Raw genomic sequence first — 20,714 nt, 5'->3', positions numbered from 1 at the left:
TAAATTCTCCCAAGATGCTTGCTGTCGGGACAAATGGACGGCTCAACGCCCCCCCCTCCCCCTTCCCGGCTCCCAATGGCGCTCGCGAGCTTTTGCAGGGCAGCTTAACGAGGAAGCCATTAGGTGACACCCCGCTGGGCCTAATTGTTTCTCCAACATATGGTACTTTGTGTCACCACCCCAGCTGCGAGTTCTCAGGCTTTTGTCACAATCTTAAGAGAAGCTTAGCCCCCATCCCCCAATTTACTCCATTTTGGGGTTCGTCCCCATCTTCCCGAGGCGTCTCCTCTCGGCCCAGTCCTCTCCGTGGAAGAGCCTCACTGATTTTCCAGGCTGGCTTTTTAGAAATGAGCGTCGTGATTGCCGTAGGCAGCACAATGAATAAAAGTCCCCCAAACGCACAACGCAGGGACTAGAGAAGTGCTTAACGGAATACCTGATTCACGGAGCATCGTCTGTACCTGAAAGGGTCACTTCAGGATTCATCACAGGAGCTGGCTGGGCCAAGTTTTTAAGTCAACTTTGGGAACTGTTTTAGCATTTGCTAAAATTTGGATATTCCATTAGATGCCATTTATGGAATAACTGCAGAATGAGTTTCTGGATACAATGGAAAATAATGTAATGGTGGCCTGTGGGGGTCTTAAAAACGAGCCACCTTTGGAAGGTTCTAACCTATGCTTAAAAAAAGAGGTTATAAGATTAGGTTCATAAATGAGTATTATCAATTTCAGAATTTGAAAACCAAAGGCCACACACACATAGAGCCCCTTTGGCCAAAATTCTTTATATGGAATGTGAACAATAGAAAAACCGATAACTGCTGGCTGCAGAGATATTCCTACCTCAGAATGAATACAAAGTAATATTTTTTCTGGCTTTTCAAACAGACGAAAAAAAAAATCCCCAAGCCATAAAAATTAACTTTTCATTGGATCTTTTCATAGGCATCTAGACCATTTTTAGGAATAAACTGTAAACCCCAGAATACAGAAACAGCTGCTCAGCTTTAATTATAGAGCCTTTTACCATAATATTATTCTTCTCACAGTAAGTCTGTTATCCCCATGTTTTTCTCACAGTAAATAAATTGGCAATATAAGTTTAGGGCTTATTATAAAGATAACACAAAAGCCTTATTTAAGAGCATAAGAAATAAAATTTATAGAAAACCTGTTATGAGGTTAAAAACACACACACGTGCACGCACAACCAAAATTATTTTAAAATACCATAGCAGACGGACTACAATTCAGCTTGGGAGAGGCAAACAACAACAAAATCTCAAAGCAATCATACAGTGAAGTCCCCCAGTACTACTTTTATAAAGCAAATCTAGTCAGATTATCCCAAATCACAAAGATCCCATAGCAATAGGGGCAAAAACTCACAAATGAACCATTCAAAAAATAGTAAATGACTACTTAAAAACATTAAAAAAAATTTTCCCTATCAATAATAAGGCCTTTGCTGCTTATGTTATTCTACAATTTCAAAACAATACCGAACAATGTTTAATGATGAGCAATTAAGACTGGGGTGATTCTCACCTTTCTTCAGTTATATGCACATGTGATAGATACCAGGTTTAAAAACACACTCCTGAACAAACACTATGGCTAGTAGAAGGTAGAGGGAGAAGTTTGTCCCTCTGATTGTTAAAAAAGCCTATTGTCAAACCTTCAAGTTTAGAATTTTCCTTGAATTACAACCGAACAGAAAAACTTCCTTTGAGGACCCTTTTCCGGGGTTATCAGCCAATTCCCATTTTGCATTGTTTCTTCATTCCCAAAGGTCCATCCGGTGATGTGTACGCTCAAGTGCCCTGTCCTTTCCTGGCACAGAAGGACAACACAAAAAAAGTGATGTTTTGGAGAGAGGGTACCCTTTGGTTATCAGCGGGCACCTTTCTTTGGCTATGGCTGGCACCCAGCACCTAGTGTTGCCTTTTGCTTTGTGCTGAGGTCTTTGCTTATCCTTCAGTGAAGGAGAAAGTGGGTGCTGAGGATTGGATTTGGGACAAATAATTTATTCTTTTTAAAAATGAAAACTTTCACTCCCCTGAAAATTCTTGTAGAAAGTAGATACCGATAATTGAGGAAAAAGTCCAGCCCATCCTGGGCCAGGTTTGTGCCGCTGCAGTCTGGTTGGGGAGGCCAGGGGACTTCTGCTTTCCCTGTGGAGAATGTCAGTGTAGCCTGCTGTGGACAGGGTACAGGAGGGTCATGTGTTCGGCCCCCTTAAAAGGTAGCTTCTCATTGGAATAGTAGTGCACCACCTCTGGGATGCTGTCAAACACTGCGCTGGGCTGATTTAGGGTGTACTTGTTGTCTTTAGTCTGGGCCACGATAATGTGAACACATCCTTGACTGGTCCTGTAACAAGACACAAGCCAGATGAAGAGAGACAAATGAGTGGGGTTCCGAGGAATCCTCGCACCATGGTCAGGGCCATAACCATTCCATCTCTTGGCCTTCCCACTATTGTTCTCTCATAAACAGAAATCCTCCAGACAAAATCCTGGAGGCCTCCCAACCCCCCTGCTCAATTTGCTTCATCATTGAGAACTGTGTCTTTGGAACACAAAATGTCATCCAAAGCCTTAAAAAAAATTATCAATCTTATCCCGTCATTAATGTTACCAGTCTGCTTAAAACCCTTGGACTTGGGTTTTTTAAAAAAAAGTCCACCCTGTTTCCTTCAACAACAACAAAAAAATAAAGTATGAATCCAAATGGATTTTTTTTTCCACGTCTGGAAAGGCCATTCCTTGTTTTAAGTAAGTTTGTTTTGCTCAGATACAGCCTGTTGGCTCAGACAATGCGAGTTGGCAAAGAAAGCTCGAGCTAACCCAGAAAGCGCCCGTTTCAGGAGCAGAGCAGGGCTATTCCTGGCATTGTATATTTGTTGGCCATTTCAGCCTTCTGAGCAATATTGCTTGGACACCCAGACCCTTTTTCCCCCCTCCAGTCTGATTGTTTCAGCTACAGGGGCTCTGCTTCCTCAGGAAGGAAATGCAGTTAGTCCTGCCGACAATGATCCTTCAATATAGCGCCACCGAACTAGCCTTGGAGACAGCCCTGCCAGGGAACACCCAGACTCCATCGGGGCTGCGAGGCATAAACACGTCTTTGTGTACAGTCAGGGGCAGCGCAGAGCCAGAGGCTGGCCATCTTTTCCTCTCCTCTCCACTGTAAGACACTCGCAGCAAAGCTCCCCGCAGCCCCGCAGCAGCCAGGGCAGAATTCTCAAAGGCCAGAGAACAAAACGCACAAGGCAGACTGAAAGAGGACACAATGGATCTTTATGACAAATGAGAGCTTATTCTAATTCCGTAATCATCCCCAATGGAGAGACACAAGGCGGGTCTGAAAAATCCTCCCTAATAAATGGATTATTATTGAACCATCAATTATGGAGATGGAATTTAGAGAAACATGAGGAAATGTGTAGGAGAGAAGCAAACCGCCTAAGAACTATAACAAAACAGATGTGACCATTAAAAGAAGACTGGCCTTCTAAGGAACTGGAAGAACAGTCCCAGAAAATAGACCCTGAAACATCCATCTCTCCTCTGCCTCAGCAGAGCGGCTACAGAAACAGAAGGGTGCATGCGTTGTCAGACAGATACACTCCCTATACTCTTATCTTATTTGTTTTTGGTAAAAAAGGAAGGATCAAGTAAGGAGGTGGGAAGAGAAAGATAGTATATTCAGAAAAGACTGATATTAAAAACAATGGGCATCAATAAAACATTTTAAAATTAATCATTTAAAATTAAAATTAATAATAAACAGATGGAGAAGGGAACACAGAATTTATCAAAACCTTTTCAACAACCGTTCTTGACTGGTTGAGAGAAAGTAAACAAGCCAATTCTACTTTCTTAACATTATTCCCACAGAGAAGTCATTTAGCTATCTTCTATTTTCTCATGGGCAAGTCACTTGCACTGCAAGGCAAGTTCTTTACTGTCAAGGTATTCTTTGAATCAAACCACTCTATGATTTTCAAAGGTCTATCATGGCCATTTTAATGGGCCTTTATTCTTAATTTTTTCTGGTTAAGTTCCTCCTCTCTCCATCTCCAATATGTGGTCTTAAGAGTTTATTAAATAGTTTAGTCCTAGTATTGCACAAACCCAGGATTTAAAGAGTTTGAATATCCAGGTTCAAAATCTTGCCTCTTCCTTCTGTGTCTTTGGGCAAGTGCCTTTCCCTCTATGGGCCCACGTTCCCTCATCTGTATGGTGAGGGGGTGCTCTTGATAACCTATAAGGTTCCTTCAAGCTCACCTTTCAAAAAGAAATGCTTCTTTTTAATTCTGTTATTTACATATATACTTATGGTACCTTCCACCAAATCCCTTCTTTAGATTCTCATTTCCTCTCTCATCAGTTTGTCGGGGCGCATGGATACTTTACTATTTATTTTTTAAAATTCTTACCTTCCATCTTAGAATTAATACTGTATATTGGTTCTAAGGCAGAAGAGTGGTAAGAGCTAGGCAATGGCGGTTAAGTGACTTGTCCAGGGTCACACAGCTGGGAAGTGGCTGAGGCCGGGTTTGAACCTAGGACCTCCTGTCTCTAAGCCTGACTCTCAATCCACTGAGCCACCCAGCTGCCCGCTGGATACTTACTTTAGAGCAATGGAGTATCTGCTGTTCCCAGACTCACTGTTGCGCACCAGGTAACTGGCTTCTTTGCAGGGCTGTAGCCGACTCTCTGCCTCCGCCCGGGTGATGGATCCATGATACCAACTATAGTGAGGAGGGAGGGAAAGTTGTGTTAAAACTCCAGGTCTAGAGAATGGGAAATTCACTCTTGGCCAACTCAATGCATTTTGGTGTCTTTCGTGTTTTATACTAGAGCCTACTTTCTATTTTTAGCTATACTAAAAGGCGATTAGGATAATTCTGTCAGAATGGTGAGTTCAGATTCTGTTGGAAAAATACAATTTTCACTCTCTATTATATGTTTAAGGTTCAAGTCAAATGAGCAAAATCCGTGTACGATTCCCCACCTCAATACAGAGAATTCACGATAGCCACATCAACAATACAAGGCTCATTATGTACAGGTAACCTGTAAAGAATAACCCAAGTGGCCCTGAAGCAGACTGAAGAGAGAGCCATCCCTAAATTCTCTGGTCTCAAGGCTTGGACCCCTTTGTCCTTTTTTATTATGGAGGGCCAAAAAGAGCTTTTTGCATGTGAGTGCTATCTCCTGCTACTGACCACGTTAGAAAGGAAAATGGATACATTTAAAATATTTTGTTGTTAATTCACTTTCACTTAAAAATTGAACAATAAATCTGTTGTGTGTTCATATGTATAACATTTTTATAAAAATATTTTTCTAAACAACAACAACAACAACAAAACAGTGAAAAGAGAGGCATTGTTTTACATATATTTGCAAATCTCTGAGGCCTGGTTTAATAAAAGACAGCTAGATTCTCATATTTGCCTCTGTTGATAATAGTTAAAATGTATATGGCCCTTCTGTTATGGACATTGTGCTAAATATAATACTGTTATCATCTCCATGTTAGGGCTATTATAATCTCCATTTTGGGAAACTGAGGTAAACAGATATTAACTGAATTGTCTGATGCCACATGGCTAATAAATGTCTGAGGGTAGATTTAAACTTGGGTTTTCTTGACTCCAGGACTAATTCTCTGTCAGGTGAGTCATCTAGCTACCCCCAAATATATGATTTTGGTTGACATATGAAGACAATCCAGCCTCACATAGATATGCAATTGGAAAAGAGAAGAGAATTTTAGTAGGCAAATAATGTCTTAGTATAGCATTATTTTTAAAGCCCTTCCTGAGACAGAAGAGCGGTAAGGGCTAGGCAATGGTGACTTGCCCAGGGTTATACAATGAGAAAACGTCTTCGAGCAAAGTCTAAAACTATATATTGCATAGAATGTGACCTGCCTTGGTAAGAAGGAAGTTCCCCAAACTAATGAAATAATGGGCCCAGTTTCTATCTTGATAGGGGAATAACACTTTCCCTCCAAGTTTATTATTTTTGCAAGAGATAGCCTGCTATTGTGGAAAGAATGCTAGACTTGGCATCATTGGACCCCAGCTCTGCTACCTGTGGCCTGTGTGCCCACTGGCAAGTCTTAAGCTCTCTGGCCTCAGCTGCCTCAGTTTCCTCATCTGTAAAATCAAAGAGATAGGTTAGATGGCTCCTGAGGACCTTCTAAGCTCTAGACCTATGATCCTATGAATGTTCTTCATCAGTCCCAGAGGTGATCAAAGAAAGGGTCAGAGGGACAGCTAGATGGCTTGGTGGATAGAGCACCAGGCCTGGAGTCCGGATCAAATCTGACCTCAGACACTTCCTACATGTGTGATCTTGGGCAAGTTGCTTAAGCCCAATTGTCCAGCCCTTACTGCTCTTCTGTCTTAGAATCGATATTGATTCTAAAGCGGGAGGTTAGGGTTTAAAAAAAGAAGAAGAAAGGGTCAGACTTACGGCTGCTTTTCTAGGCAGATGGCTGGGTCCACTTTCTCCCCCTCACTGTGATCAGAAAGTGCTGGTTTCAGCATCTTCTGGGTCCAGCTCTTCTGCCTGTGGTGGTGCCGCACCGTTTCTTCCTTGATGGAAGCTCTCTCCGATCCCTCAAACTGGACTGGAAAGAAGGCTCCATTTAATATCAGACTTGTCATTGCAGTGGTCTTTGTAAAGTTCAAAGAAAAAAATTCCTTTCCTGACTCAGCTCAGGAAAGAGGTATTTTTTTCTTTCAACACAAACAGCAGAGAGCAGAAATTATGTTGGTGTATTTGAGCACTCTGAAATCTAGTTTAATATCTGATTCCACTGAGCAGCTAAGTGGCTCAGTGGAAAGAGAGCCAGGCCTGGAGATGAGAGATCTTGAGTTCAAAACTGGCCTCAGACACTTCCTAGCTGTGTGACCTTGAGCAAGTCACTTAATTCCTATTGCCCAGTCCTTACTGCTCTTCAGTCTTATAACTGATACCTAGAACCAATTCTAAGACAGAAGAGTTAAAAAAAAATAAAACAAAAATATATTAGAGAGAAATGCAATGCTCACTTAGTTCTTAAATGACTATTTTGTACATATTCCATTTTATTTAATATTTAGACTAGAATATTTATAGGATTTTTTTTTATAAAATCTGTTTGTGGATTATCTCCAAATCTGATCTGGAAACACATACAAAAGTCCCACACAGGCCTCAGTTTCCTCATCTGTAAAATGAAAAAATTAGGCCAAATAATTTCTAGGGTCCATTCCAACTCTAGAGCTAAGCAATCTTGTGTGTAATCCAGAGGTTGAACAGCAAAGAAAAACAAATAACTAAGACAGACTCAAATCCTCTGATTCTAAACATCTAATTAGGTATCATTTAAAGAAGAAATAAATGTATGCAAATAGAGACAAACGTAAAGGAGAACAATTTTAGATCATTTCCCTAAACCACTAAGGAAAAATAAAATTAAAATCTCATTCTTTAAAATCTGGTGCCTACAATGGAGATATCAAGTTGGCTGAAGAGCCAAGGTGCATTTTTCTCTTTGACCAGACAAGCTAAGTTGGACCCTTTTCTCTTCTGTCTCCTCTCTCTGAGGATCTCATCAGCTGCCATAGGTTCGAGTAACATCTCTAAAAAGATGACTCTCATATCAGGATTTCTATACTCAATCTTTCTCTTATGCTCAAGTCCTATATTACCAATGGAATGTCCACTAGATATCTCAAGCAATATATCCAAAATGAAACTTGTCTTTTCCCCCAAATCCTCTTAACTTTCTTATTTCTGTTGAGGGCAATACTATCCTTCCAATAAATCAGGTTCACTACCCAGAGCTATTCTTTACTCTTTACTCTCCCCACCCCATCCAATCAGTCATAAAGAATTGTTGATTCTACCTCCACATCCATCCCTTCTTTCCTCTAATATGGCCACCACCTCAGTTCAGACCACCCTCCTAACTGATCTTTCTGCCTCCAGTCTCTTCCCTCTCCAGTTCATCCTCTGCCCTCACACCAAACTGATATTCCTAAAATGTAGAGTGGACCACATCACTCCTTGGCTTGGGAAATTTCTCTCACCTCTGTGAGAAAGTTAAAAACCCCTGTTTGTCTTTTAAAGCTCTTCCCAATCTGTCCTCAGTCTATAGTATAGATGTACATGCCCAATACTCTCTCCTTCATGCACTCAATGTTCCCTGGACCCAACAGTCCATCTCCTGTTTCCAGGTACTCCTTCCTTACCTTTCCCTTAAAGAATCCCTAGCTTGCATCAAAGGTTAGCTCGCAGCCCAGCTTCTATGGAAAAACTGTTCTAGCCTCCCTTGTTTTTGTTGCTCCTCCCTCTAAATGACCATTTATTTCTTTAAATATATGTTGCATTCAATCTTCTGTGCACATTCTATTTTCTCAACACAAAGCTCCTTGAAAGCAGGGGCTGCTTAGTCTTTGCCTCCTCGATGCCTAACACTCTGGCTGGCAAATAGGCATTTAATAAAGGCTTGTTTGATGAATGCTGACTAAGGTATTACTAAATAAAGAGCAAGTCTGGACATTTTAGGCAACAAGGGATTTGAGTGTAACGGTATCAGCCTTTCAGTGATTTCCTCTTACCTGACAATGCTTTCACTATCTGCTCCTTTTTCCATTCCCATGGCTGTTCATACTCTGCTGCTGGCCGCTCATCATTTTCGGGAAGCCTGCTGTCTGGGGCACGCATCTTCCTCTCTTGTAAAGTGCCCATCTGTATGTCTGGTTTGGGTCCTCCTTCTCCAGGTTCATAAGGAGTATCATACAGTTGAGGGGGTTTGCCCAGGAGGTCTTTGGAACTCCGTCTTTTAGCCAAAGTCTCTGATTTAATGCCATTTTCCCCTGACTCACAGGGGCTGTCAAGCAGTTGAATAGCCTTCACCAAGGGGTCTTTAGAACCTCTTCGCCTTATCTCTGAAAGGTGTACATATATGGGTTATATATAATATGGTTTAACATAATTATCATATTAATTTTGTCATGCACAAGATATAATAATATAAAATACAAAAATATAAATATAGTATGCTAATATATTTACTACATGATTTAATAAATAAAATGAATGATAATTAAACATACAATATTAAATATTAATCCATATGTAGCATATGGATGAATGAAAACCTGCCCATAGCACCACAGTTCCCAGGAAGGGGGCATGCTATTATTATAAGATTCATGAAACTTAATCACCTTTCTGTCTTATCTACCTAGTCAAGGCTGGCATGTAAGTTAGGAGTTAGGTTTCAATAGCTCTGATTTTCTTCCAGTAGCACCAAGAGTGACAACAACCATGGAAGCAAGACAGGGAAAGTGTCTACTCCTTCCTTCCTCTATTTGCTATATAAATCCTATGACTTATAAACATTAGACATTAAATCTGGAAAAGATCACAGAAATCTACAGATATCAAAGCAAGGCCCAGTATGTAGTAATGTAGCCAAATGAAGGAACAGCTCCAGGGCACACTGCCACATACCTACTCTAAACCAGGGAGTCTGATCTGGCTCCAGTTTAGCCTTAAACTGTCTGCTCCATGTTAGAGAACAAAATGAGACAAGCCAGATGTAAAAGAGCCAGTGTGTAGGAAACTGCAAACAGCAGGAAGAATTCATTTCTGTGGGATAGAAAAGATGTCTTCTAATCATGGAGGATAACCAGAGGGAGGAAAGTCTTTTGTAAAGAATGCATATGATGGGATGACTGGGGAAGAAGATTTATGACTTAAATTTTAGGGCCATAAACAATGCAGCATCCTAGGAGAGAACAGAAGAGAAATAAAATGAGATTAAAGGGGGGGAATGTTATTCAAACATGGGAACAGAAAATTCAACCTATAATCTGTTTACATTGCAGGAAGGATGGCCTAGATCCATACCAACATCCATATCCAGCTTTTAACTATGCCACTCGAGTCCTCACGTACTCTCTGACCCAGCTACTCCTAGGCTCTGGAGCTGGCACCTTCTTCACCTTTAATTCACCATCTGTTCTGATCAAGGTTAGGAAAAAACCAAAAACATCTTTCCTTTTAGCTTGGTTAAGACAAGATGGTGGTTTGTTTTTTTCCTAGAGGAACTTAATTATTAATTAATTTTTAAACATTAAAAAAAGAAAATAATTGATTAATAAGGAATTAAAAGAAAAGGAAAGTGAACACAAACACAAGTGAACAAGAAAGAATAGGTTAATAGAGTACAAATTTAAATTCATTCTCAAAGTCCATCCACATTATATTGGTTGGCAGGCTCTGCTCTTCCTTGTCTCACTTCAACTCTATCTCTACTGAACCAAGAACAGGAGTTTGTCTATATCTAAAGTCAGGAGAAATATACTTGGATAGATAAGGACAAAAATTGTCTTATATGGAGCAATTCTATAGGTGTTCAACATTTCATACTTGTAAACTATTGCTGAGTTGATGGTCCTTTAAGTGCACCTGGATTGCATAACCTAAGGGTCTATATTAGATGTCTTTCTTCTTTTTTAGTAAAAATGTCTACAGTTTTGGGAGAGAGGAGTGGAAATAACAAAGAGCTGTGTATTTGGTCTGATGATTAAATCACAGTATTTGAGAGTTGGAAGGGACCTCAGTGGCCATCTAGTCTACCCCATAAACAAAAGGAAGGGAAAGAAAAGCACTCCTTCCTTGGAAAGTCCTTGGATTGGGTAAAAGATATGCAAAGTATTATTAGGTCTTTAAACAATGTTTAATTAGGAAAAAAGCAGGATTTATACATGGGGTCCCTCCACCCCCTCAAGCTCAATGACTTCAGAGTTCATTCCAGCACCTGGCAGTCCTAAACCTGAGGCGCCATAGTAACAGAAACAATCACATGGTTGCAAAGGGATCCTTCCTGTAGGCAGAATAGCTCCTGACGTGCAGAGCTGGCTCCGAGAGGAAACAAGACTGAGAAGGAGGAAATGGAGAAAGGAAGCTACACCCAGGCTGTCCGATACAAGCCATTTACCATGGCAGACAACAGAAAGCAGTTAACTAACTGCAGATAAACAGTCATTTGCAGAAAAGGGCTGAAACCAAGAGCTGACCTTGTAACAATTAAAATGTGCTGCTGGATGAAGCAAGATATGAAATGTGCTAAAAAAATTTCCCTTCTCAATAACTATTCTAGTTTTGTAGACTGTACTCCACACATATTTACATTTTTGATAACTGGAAGAATACTTTTTCCTCCCCTAATTTAAGCGATGTAGTTTTTGTCTACAACTCCCTCTAATATGAGGTTCTTTAATAACTAAGGATTCTTCGATAGACAAATTGGGCCCTATTTTTACTGTGTAATGTAAATTTAAGAGTTTTATTCAATTGCTCAGGTTATAAAAGTTGAAAAAATTCAAAACATCATACCTCAAGCCAACTTCCACCATTTAAAAAAATTATGCTTTTGTGCATAATATGGTATTGTATGTTGAGAAGGAGAAGGTTTTTGTAAAGGAGCCCTGACCACTATATTAATATGAGCTAAGTGTTTCTTATATCACTCTATTCAAAGACACAGGGACACAAGCAACTTCTACATTTTCATATTTGGAATAAATCTTCAGACATATTGAAACCACATTAGGAATTTTCTTTTCAAACAGAAAAGTCTAAGTTTTTGCCTGTAAGTGGAACAAAAATCAGAATGCTGAGTTCTAAACCCTAAAATTTGAGGTTCATAAGGGAAATGGTGAAAAATCTAAAGAAACATGACTGAATATCTAAATGATGAGATGCTTAAAAAAACCTGAATGTTTAAATTAAAAGAAAAATTAAATTAAAAACAAAAAAACATCATCCTGGATGTTCTGAGAAATCCTTATGTTGGAGGGAAGTTGGGATCAGATGACCTCTAAAGTCTTTTTTAAGCAATACTAATTTGGCAGCTCTGGACTAGCAACAAAATGTTAAATGCTCACAATCTTTATTGTATATCTTCTGCTGAGGAAAATGGTTTATGTTTTACTCCTCCATTCATAAAGTGTCTTCTAAAGGAAGTACATACTCCTGTCTGCTTTCAAAATTCCAGAGAAGGATATGAGTTGGTAAATTCAAAATTTAATGACTTAAATATAGGAAATGAAATCATGAATAAATAAGGTGAACACAGAATAGTATACCTGTCAGATCTGTGGGAAAGGAATGAATTTAAAACCACGCGATAGAGAACATTACAAAATGTAAAATGAATGATTTTTATTACATCAAATTAAAAAGGTTTTGTACAAACAAAACCAATGTAACCAAATTTAGAAGGAAAGCAAAAAACTGGGGAAAAAATCTTTATAACAAAAACTCTCTGACAAAGGTTCAATTTCCCAAATATATAAAGAACTAAGTCAAATTTACAAAAAAATCAAGTCATTCCCCAATTGACAAATGAATAGGCAGTTCTCAGATGAAGAAATCAAATGAACAATAATCACATGAAAAAGTGTTCTAAATCTCTCCTGATTAGAGAAATGCAAATAAAAACAACTCTGAGGTACCACCTTGTACCTACAAGATTGGCCTACCAAAGGAAAGTAATAAATGTTGGTAAAATTGGGACACTAATACATTGCTGGTGGAGTTGTGAACTGGTCCAATCATTCTGGAGGGCAATTTGGAATTATGCCCAAAGGGCTTTAAAAGACTGTCTGCCCTTTGATCCAGCCATACCACTGTTTGGTTTGTACTCCAAAGAGATAATAAGTAAAAATACTTGTACAAAAATATTTATAGCTGCTCTCTTTGTGGTGGCAAAAAATTAGAAAATGAGGGGATGCCCTTCGATTGGGGAATGGCTGAACAAATTGTGGTATCTGTTGGTGATGGAATACTATTGTGCTCAAAGGAATAATGAACTGGAGGAATTCCATGTGAACTGGAATGAACTCCAGGAATTGATGCAGAGTGAAAGGAGCAGAACCAGGAGAACATTGTACACAGAGACTGATACACTGTGGCACAATCAAATGTAATAGACTTTTCTGCTAGCAGCGATGCAATGAATGACCCAGTGCAATCCAGAGGAACTTATGATAAAGAACACTAGCCACATCCAGAGAAAGAAATGTGGGAGCAGAAATGAGGAAGAAAAACATATGATTGATCATGTAGTTTGACAGGGATATGATTGAGGTTTTGGCTTTAAAAGATCACTCTACTGCAAATATGATTAATATGGAAATAGGTATTGAGTGATAATACATGTATAACCCAGTAGAACTGCTTGTCAGCTCTGGGAGGGGGGAGGGAAAAGGGGTGGGAAAAATCATGAATCATGTAACCATGGAAAAATATTCTAAATAAATAAATTATTTTTTAAAAAAAGGATATAAGTTCCAGTCTCAGCTTTGCTATTAAGTCATTACTTAACCCAGGTCAAGAAATGCCTCCTCTGGCTGCCCCATTCCCATGCCTCAGTTTCTTTCTTACCATGTGGGGATGAAGAAAGATTATAGGATCACAGATTTGGAATTGCAAGGAATCTCAAGAGTCTAACCTTGTCATGATGTAGGAAAAGGAAAGTGCTTTCATATGAGATATCATAACTAAAAAGCAGATTTATACTCTTTCAGGAAAAGGGACCAGGGAGTTTGGTAGTAATTTAGAAGAAACCCAACCAAGGTAGTTGTCTTCCCTCCCCATGAAATATGCTATTTTATTTTTTTAAATTGTGTTTTTTTAAAAAAAATCAACACTTAAATAACTCTATAGTACCTTTAAACCATAACTGAGCAGAACAAAAAAAAAAAAAAAAAAAGAAAGGAAAAAACCCAGCAGCAAATCTTTTATTTCCAGCTTCTGTTTAGCTCACTTCCTGTTATTCTGTCCAGCTGTGTAGCCCCATGGGTAAGATAAGGCATTTACACTATGCTGATACAGAAAGGGATGTATATGTATTGGGTATCAAACTAAAACCCAATTACTAGGGACCAAGGGCTTTTAAAAGGCTAAAAAGAAAGTATACAGATTGTTGGTTCATTATAGACTGCTGAAAATGAGGTAGATGAAGTTTTGGATTTTAAACAAAATTCAGATATTAAGTGCTGACTATATAGAAGATACTTGAAATAAGGAATCTGCCTTACTCCCACCCCATCTCTAGCTTCATGTTTACATATTAATAAGGGTAATAAATGGTAATAAATGTACATATAAACAAATATAGAAGGAAGAATCTGATAAGTACACAAAAGAAGGGTTCATTCAAAGTGCACGGGACAAATGTGAGGAGAAAGAGATTGCTTTTAGCTGGGGAAATGGGAAAATGGTGAAGAAGAAACACAGGGAGGCTTCCTGGAGGAGCTGGAACTTGAAGGAAGATAGACTTTTAATAAAAAACAAAGGTGTGGAAGGAGTCCATTCAAAGCACGGAGGCAGGAAATTAACAGTTTCCCTAGAATGTGAGATAGGTGGAGAATAGTACAATAAAACAAGACTTAGAAGGGCAGATTGAAGTTGACTGTGGAGGGCCCTGAATACCAGGAGAACCAGTTTGCATTTTATCCTACAGGAAAGGAGGAACTACTGATTGTTTTATTTTAAACAGCAAATTTCACAGACACGCTTTTCATTTAGCAGGATCAACTGATCTGTAACTTCCTTTGCAAGCCTACGACATTAAGAATACAACATTCATAAGAAAAATACAAATCAACTTCATGGGTATGTTTTTCACAACCACTTAAAAGGAATCCATGAGACAAAATGATTTATGCCATCTAAAGAGGAAGAGAGTAAAAAATATGAAAACAAAAGGAGAATGGAAGTTCAAAACAGGAATTCAGAATAGATTCTTGGGGGAAACTCCTTTTTTGAAATTTTACATTCCTTTTGTTTTAATTTATCCTTTTTATTCCTCTCCTCCAACCACCTAATTTTTATTTTTTACTGTGACTCAGTTCATTTTTCACTTCCTTTCATTCAAGAGTTTCACCAGGGGTCACAGTCCAGTGACCCTTAGGGTCAAAGCCTGGCCAGGGTACACCCTCCCTGAATCCAATTCCTTATCTCCCTCCAGCAGAGCAGCAGGAAACAGAAGCACTGCCTTCCTGTTCTAGTTCATTTTCATTTCTGAAGCCTGCCCTGACTGTATCAAAGTGCTGAAGTTATCCTTGTGTTCCACTATTCTGAGACTCTGCTTATGTTCCTGTAGCTTGACAGTTTTTCAATTTGTTTTAAAAACAGTAGAAACAAAGTCTTTAATGTTTGACCAATTATTCCTTTCCCAGGAATGAAACTCATGACATACAAGGGGGGGAAAACCAAACCCAAAAAACTCCCTTGAGTCAGCACTCATATACTTGATGTGTGTGTATCTTAGGTCACAAAGTTTAAATAAAAGGTAGTAAATAAAATTAACTGAAAAAATAATGTTTTTTAAATTTGATCTATAAAAGCATGAAAGTAAGGACACATGAATATTTTTAAAGTCAGAAAGATATAAAATAAATGTAATTAAGACAGGAAAGTCTGGTACCAAAATGATAGCATGATTCTGCTGACTTAAAAGTTCTAGAAATAAATCTTTAACTACAGATACTGGGAGCAGTTAGGTGCCTCAATGGATAGACCCTGGGCATGTTACTTAAATCCAGCTGCCAAACCTTAACTGCTCTTCTGCCTTGGAACTGATACTTAGTATCAGGTATAGATAGAAGATAAGGATTTAAAAAAATTAGATACTGTATAGTAAAATGAATTTAAGCCACACATTACATATAAGATACAGCAATTTCAGGCATATCATGTCTAAGTAGTTTCAAGGTATTCTTTAAAACAATGCATTGTTTCCTTAATGCACACTTGTGACTCTTATTGATATCCAAGAGTTTGGCTAGGGAAATAAGGGATTCAGGAAATATATAGTAACCTTAGCTGTGATGATACCCTTTTCACTCATTTTAACTCACAGTAGTGGTCTTGTCCAGAGGCCTGAGTGAACTGAATGGAAAGAGAATGACCTTAGAAAGTACTTTCAACTCTGGTAATTATTTGATCCTACAGAACCTGAACACAAAAGGAAGTTAAGAAGATGTTTCTGTTCTAATCTTAAAAAAGAAGCAATGTCCAAGTTTAAGCCCCCTATGTTCTGCCTTTCCTCTGTGATTATCTCCAATTAATCTTATATATGTCTTATTTGTATAAAGTTATTTGTATGTTGTTTTCCCCCACTAGATAGTGAGCTCCCTGAGGGCAGGGTCTGTTTTTGGTTTTCTCTGCATCCCTAGTACTTAGCACAGTTCCTGGCACATGGAGCATTAATAAATACCTGCTGTTGACTTAAGTCTTGCCTTGGTTGACCAGGGCTGATGCAAACTATTTAAAATATAGCATCTAAATTTTAAGGTAATTTATTTCTGGAACTCTGAAGTCAGCTAGATCATGCCATCTTTTGGTCCCAAATTTTCCTATTCTTCACATTTGGTATTATAAATGTTTTCAGAGCATAAAAATTATCCATATGTCCTTGCTTTCACAGGTCAAATCAGAAACAATATTTGGAATAGTAGGGTCTGTTCTGTATGCCATGTTGTTAAGGAGGACTCTAATAAGCTGGAGAGCATCCAGAGAAGACTAGCCAGAACGGTGAACTCATTTCACATGAGGATCTATTTAAAGAACTGAGGATGTTTTAGACTTGAGAAGACTTGAGGGTGGTAGGGGGTGGGGGTGGGGAGTGAAACATGATAGCAATCTTCAAGTATGTTAAAGGCTGTCATGGGGAAGAGGGATAAGGTTTTTTTCTGCTGAGGCTCAGAGAGCAGGACTATGGGTAATGGGCAGAAGTTTCAAAAGAGGCAAATTCAATCTAGTGTTAGGAAAAAGTAGCAATTAAAACTAAGAAAGTGGAATAGATTGCCTGAGGAGGTAGTGAGCTCTCCCTCACTGGAGGTCTTCCAACAATGCCAGGCTGTTCTTCTATCTATTTTGGATTTAGTTAAGTCACTTCATTTCTTCCTTGATACCTACTCTAAAAGAACTTGAGAGAGTAGGTATTAGAGACAGGAATATTGCTCATGATGACACTTATAAGCTCTAAAACTGAGGAGATTCCCTGAACCAGTGCAGATCAGCAATTATCCTCCCCTTCAGACTTGGAAGTGCCTGAGCTCCTGGGAGGTTAACTTGGCCAGTATCAGAGAGCAACTATACATATATGTCACATTCTTAACTCTCTACCTACTCTACCAAGCTGCTTCTTGCTTGAAAGGGTGAAATGTATAAAGTAATAGGTTTGTGTCCATATTTAACCAGCAATTGGTCACAAACCTGTTATCATCTGCTGTGCATCATATGGTTCCATGTAGCCATCATTCTCCCCGACTCTTTCAGCATCCCTTTGGCCCTTTGTACGCTTGGCGTCATAGGGATCAGCATAGTCTTCTAAAATGATCACCTGTAAAAAGAAGAATTAAGGATTCTAAAGCACTTAAGTATTAATCATACCCAAATGGTTATTGTCTGTAGCATTCACGAGATTGTCATCCATGTATAAATGATTGTAGGTGAAGTGGCTAGGCTTTGGTATGGATGAAAACTACCATACAGTCCCTAACATTAGTGAGAAGTATAATTGAGTACTTTTTCTTTTAAACACTTATCTTCTGTCCTAGTAACAATTTCTAAGACACAAGGGCTAGCCAAATGGGGTTAACTGACTTACCAAGGATCACACAGCTAGGAAGCATCTGAGACCAGATTTGAACTCTGGTCCTCCTGATTATAGGCCAGGTGCTCTATCCCCTGATCCACCTAGCTGCCCCTAGTATGCTTTTTCTAATAATAGATTTAGCATAGTGCACACAGTTGGCATTTAATAAATGCTAGTTGACAGATGGTGAAGTTGCATGAGTCCATCCACTCTTGCATGTTCTCTCCACTCTGCTACAAAAAGCGCATGGTCTGGGGCCTTAGAATTGAGATGGGGGAAATCTGAAACCTTAAAAGCACATGGGCATGATGATTAACCCCATGACTTTGGCCTCCTTAATTAACTGAGCTTACCAAGCATAATCTATCAAAAATCAAATCCTTACTGAATGCCTCCCAGACAATTCTACACTGCTAGTTTGCTCTGGGCAACACAAAATCATTATAAGACAAGATCTCTGTTCTCAAGGAATTTAAAATAAAGTTAGGAGCAGAACTAAAACAGGAAACAGAATTAGATACTATCATGTGGTGCTACTGGTAGGATGAGTTTAGAGAAGGGACACATCAGCCTGAGAAGACTTCATGAAGAAAGAAGGGCTTGAATTGTGTGGATTTTCATCCCACTGTGTAACTCTGAGAAGCAGAAAGGGAGAATGGAGAACTTTAGGGGTGAGGATATTTCCCTACAGGAATGAAAGGATCAAAGGCAAAGAAGAGGAAATGAGCAAGACCTCAGCATTTCCATGTGAAGAATGAAAATGCTTTTCAGTCATATTGCTTCATTCAACAAGTCTTTATCAACAGTCAATTAAATTACACATGTAGATTTGTGGTAGGCAAACCAGAGATATATAATACTCCCCTCCAACCCATAAATCTCTTCCCCTATGCAGCCAGTGTATGCTATAAAGGGAAAGATTGCTAATACAATATTTGAATTATTTTCTCTCTCACTTTCACTGCTCCATAATCCTGGACAGCACCCAGAGACTAAACTGTAATAAGGACCAGAAAATACCCTTGCTCTTCCTAATCTTAACTTCCTTAAGGTGTTTCAAAAACCCAGAGGACCTAGAAGCAGTCCTGGATGGAGGACAGCAGTGCTGGAAGGCATGGGTTTAAATCCTGCCTCAGGTATTTATTAGGGAGGTAGGTCTCAATAACTCCTTTCAATTCTAAATCCATTTGATCTATGCCCTTTTCCAAACAACAAATGCAAAGAATAAAGGAGATTCCAATACCAGCAAATCAAGTGGGGCTGGTCCTTAATTTTATTAAAACTTTGCCTAGAAACTCCCCAAACAAAATAATGAGATTAATACAATACCCTTCAGACAGCAGACAAGTCTTGCAAAATAGCAGTCCTTTAAAAACAGTGGTTTAAACTACCACAAAATGATAATACTACAAGGCTGGGTGAAACATTTTAACTGTAAGAACAAGGTAATGTCTCAAATGATCCAAATTTACCTCTTAGAAAGGTCCAGCTTTTTATCTTTCCTTGACCATTAGATTTTTTTTTTCAAGTAAGGGTTCAACTCCTAAAAGTGACATATGTATGAGATTATGGGGGAACAAGAATACCCCAGAAATGATCCAAGCCTGTATGGTTTAAGTATTACAAGCTCCTACTATCAACCAATTAAGCCGCACAACCAAAAGGCATAATGGCTGTGCCATTATTTAATTGTTTAACATTGGGGGGTCGATTTGATGGGGAAAAAGCTTGGCTTTATGAGTAAAAGTAATGAGGTGGAATAAAAGTTGGCTTGATGTGGGGAAAAGTTGGTTTTACAGGGAAAGGTTTTCTTTATAGGGAAATGGGTTATCTTGATGGGAGGAAGGTTGGCGTGATGGAGGAAGAACAGAAGGGTTGGTTTGATAGCTTTAAGAGTTGGATTGATAGAAAAAGGACTGATTTGTTGCGGGGGGAGGGGAGGTTGACTTGATAGGAGGTAAGAGTTGGTTTGAGGATGGAGAAAGATTGGTTTGATGAGTTAGGGTTGCCTTGATGGGGAAAAGGTTGAGCTGTTGTTTTTTGTGGGGGTAGGTGGGAAGAAGGTTGGTCTGATGAGAGGGTTAGTTTAATGGGGGGGGGGTGTTGATTTACTGTAGGAAGGCAAAGGATAATTTAATGGAGGGAGGGGGAAACCATCTCCTTACCGTGTCTTGCTGCTTGACCCCCTTGCCCTTGTCCAGTTCGGGTCCCAGGGAGGAGGGGGAGGAGGAAGTGCTGGAGCTGGAGCTAGAGCTGGAGGTGGAACTGGAGAAGTTTTTCCCGTTCTTCTCCTGGGTGTCCACCTTGATGAGCCGATTGATGTAGGTGCTGCAGCCAGTGCTCTTGACCGAGCCGCGGGGCTGCTCCTCCTCTGGGGCCGCTGCGACGGCTGTGGCGCGGGAGTTCTTGCGGCTCTTGCCAGCAGCTGCCTGGAGCATCCCTTGGATGCTGTCGCGGGACAGCCGGCTGTCCTTGGTTGGGCCGCCCGCTCCGGCCGCCTTGCAGCTGCCCAGCTCGGCGGCCGAGTTCTTGCGGCTCTTGCCGGACGGCGGGGGCAGCCCAGGGCCGCCGGCTTCGGAGTTCTTACGGAGTTTGCTGGCCAGGCCGCCCCCTCCTCCTGTCCCTCCTCCCCCACCGCCGCCTCCTCCGCTGCCCGGCTTAGCCCGCTCCGACACCGTTTTCAGTGTCAGCGGGAACTCCTTGAACCACTTGGCTGCCATGGGGGGCGCCCGGCCCGTGAGCGTCGTGGCCCCTCCGGAGCCCGAGCCGGCGAGCAAGGAGGCGAAGCCCAGACACCGAGAGACGCCCGGCGCCGGCGCCACACACATTCCCCGGGGCGGCGATGCGGCGGGGGGTCGCGAGCCCGGCGAGGCCGGTCCCGGGGGAGAAGGGGGCAGGGGGCGCGAGCGGCTTTCCCCCGACGGGAGGTTTGCCGCCTCTCGGCCGGTCGTCGGACAGTGCAGAAAACGCTGTCCCGGGGCTCGAGGCGGGGCCGGGCGACGCTGTCCCCCGGGCTCCCTT

At 40.3% G+C, this 20,714-nt stretch overlaps 1 protein-coding gene across 1 annotated transcript; it reads right to left on the bottom strand.

Annotated features, from left to right (window-relative positions):
* Positions 1–784: 784 nt before the first annotated feature.
* On the bottom strand, positions 785–20,521 carry SHE (Src homology 2 domain containing E). The gene is made up of 6 exons (XM_044672409.1): positions 19,859–20,521; positions 17,312–17,438; positions 8,632–8,961; positions 6,497–6,653; positions 4,642–4,761; positions 785–2,375 (listed from the first exon to the last, which is right to left on the bottom strand). The coding sequence occupies exons 1-6, from the start codon at positions 20,519–20,521 to the stop codon at positions 2,189–2,191; spliced, it is 1,584 nt and encodes a 527-aa protein (XP_044528344.1). The 3' UTR covers positions 785–2,188.
* Positions 20,522–20,714: the final 193 nt, after the last annotated feature.

The sequence above is a fragment of the Gracilinanus agilis genome, chromosome 4 (genome assembly GCF_016433145.1).
Source record: "Gracilinanus agilis isolate LMUSP501 chromosome 4, AgileGrace, whole genome shotgun sequence".
Taxonomy (NCBI): domain Eukaryota; kingdom Metazoa; phylum Chordata; class Mammalia; order Didelphimorphia; family Didelphidae; genus Gracilinanus; species Gracilinanus agilis.
This window is presented reverse-complemented; position numbering and strand designations above follow the sequence as displayed.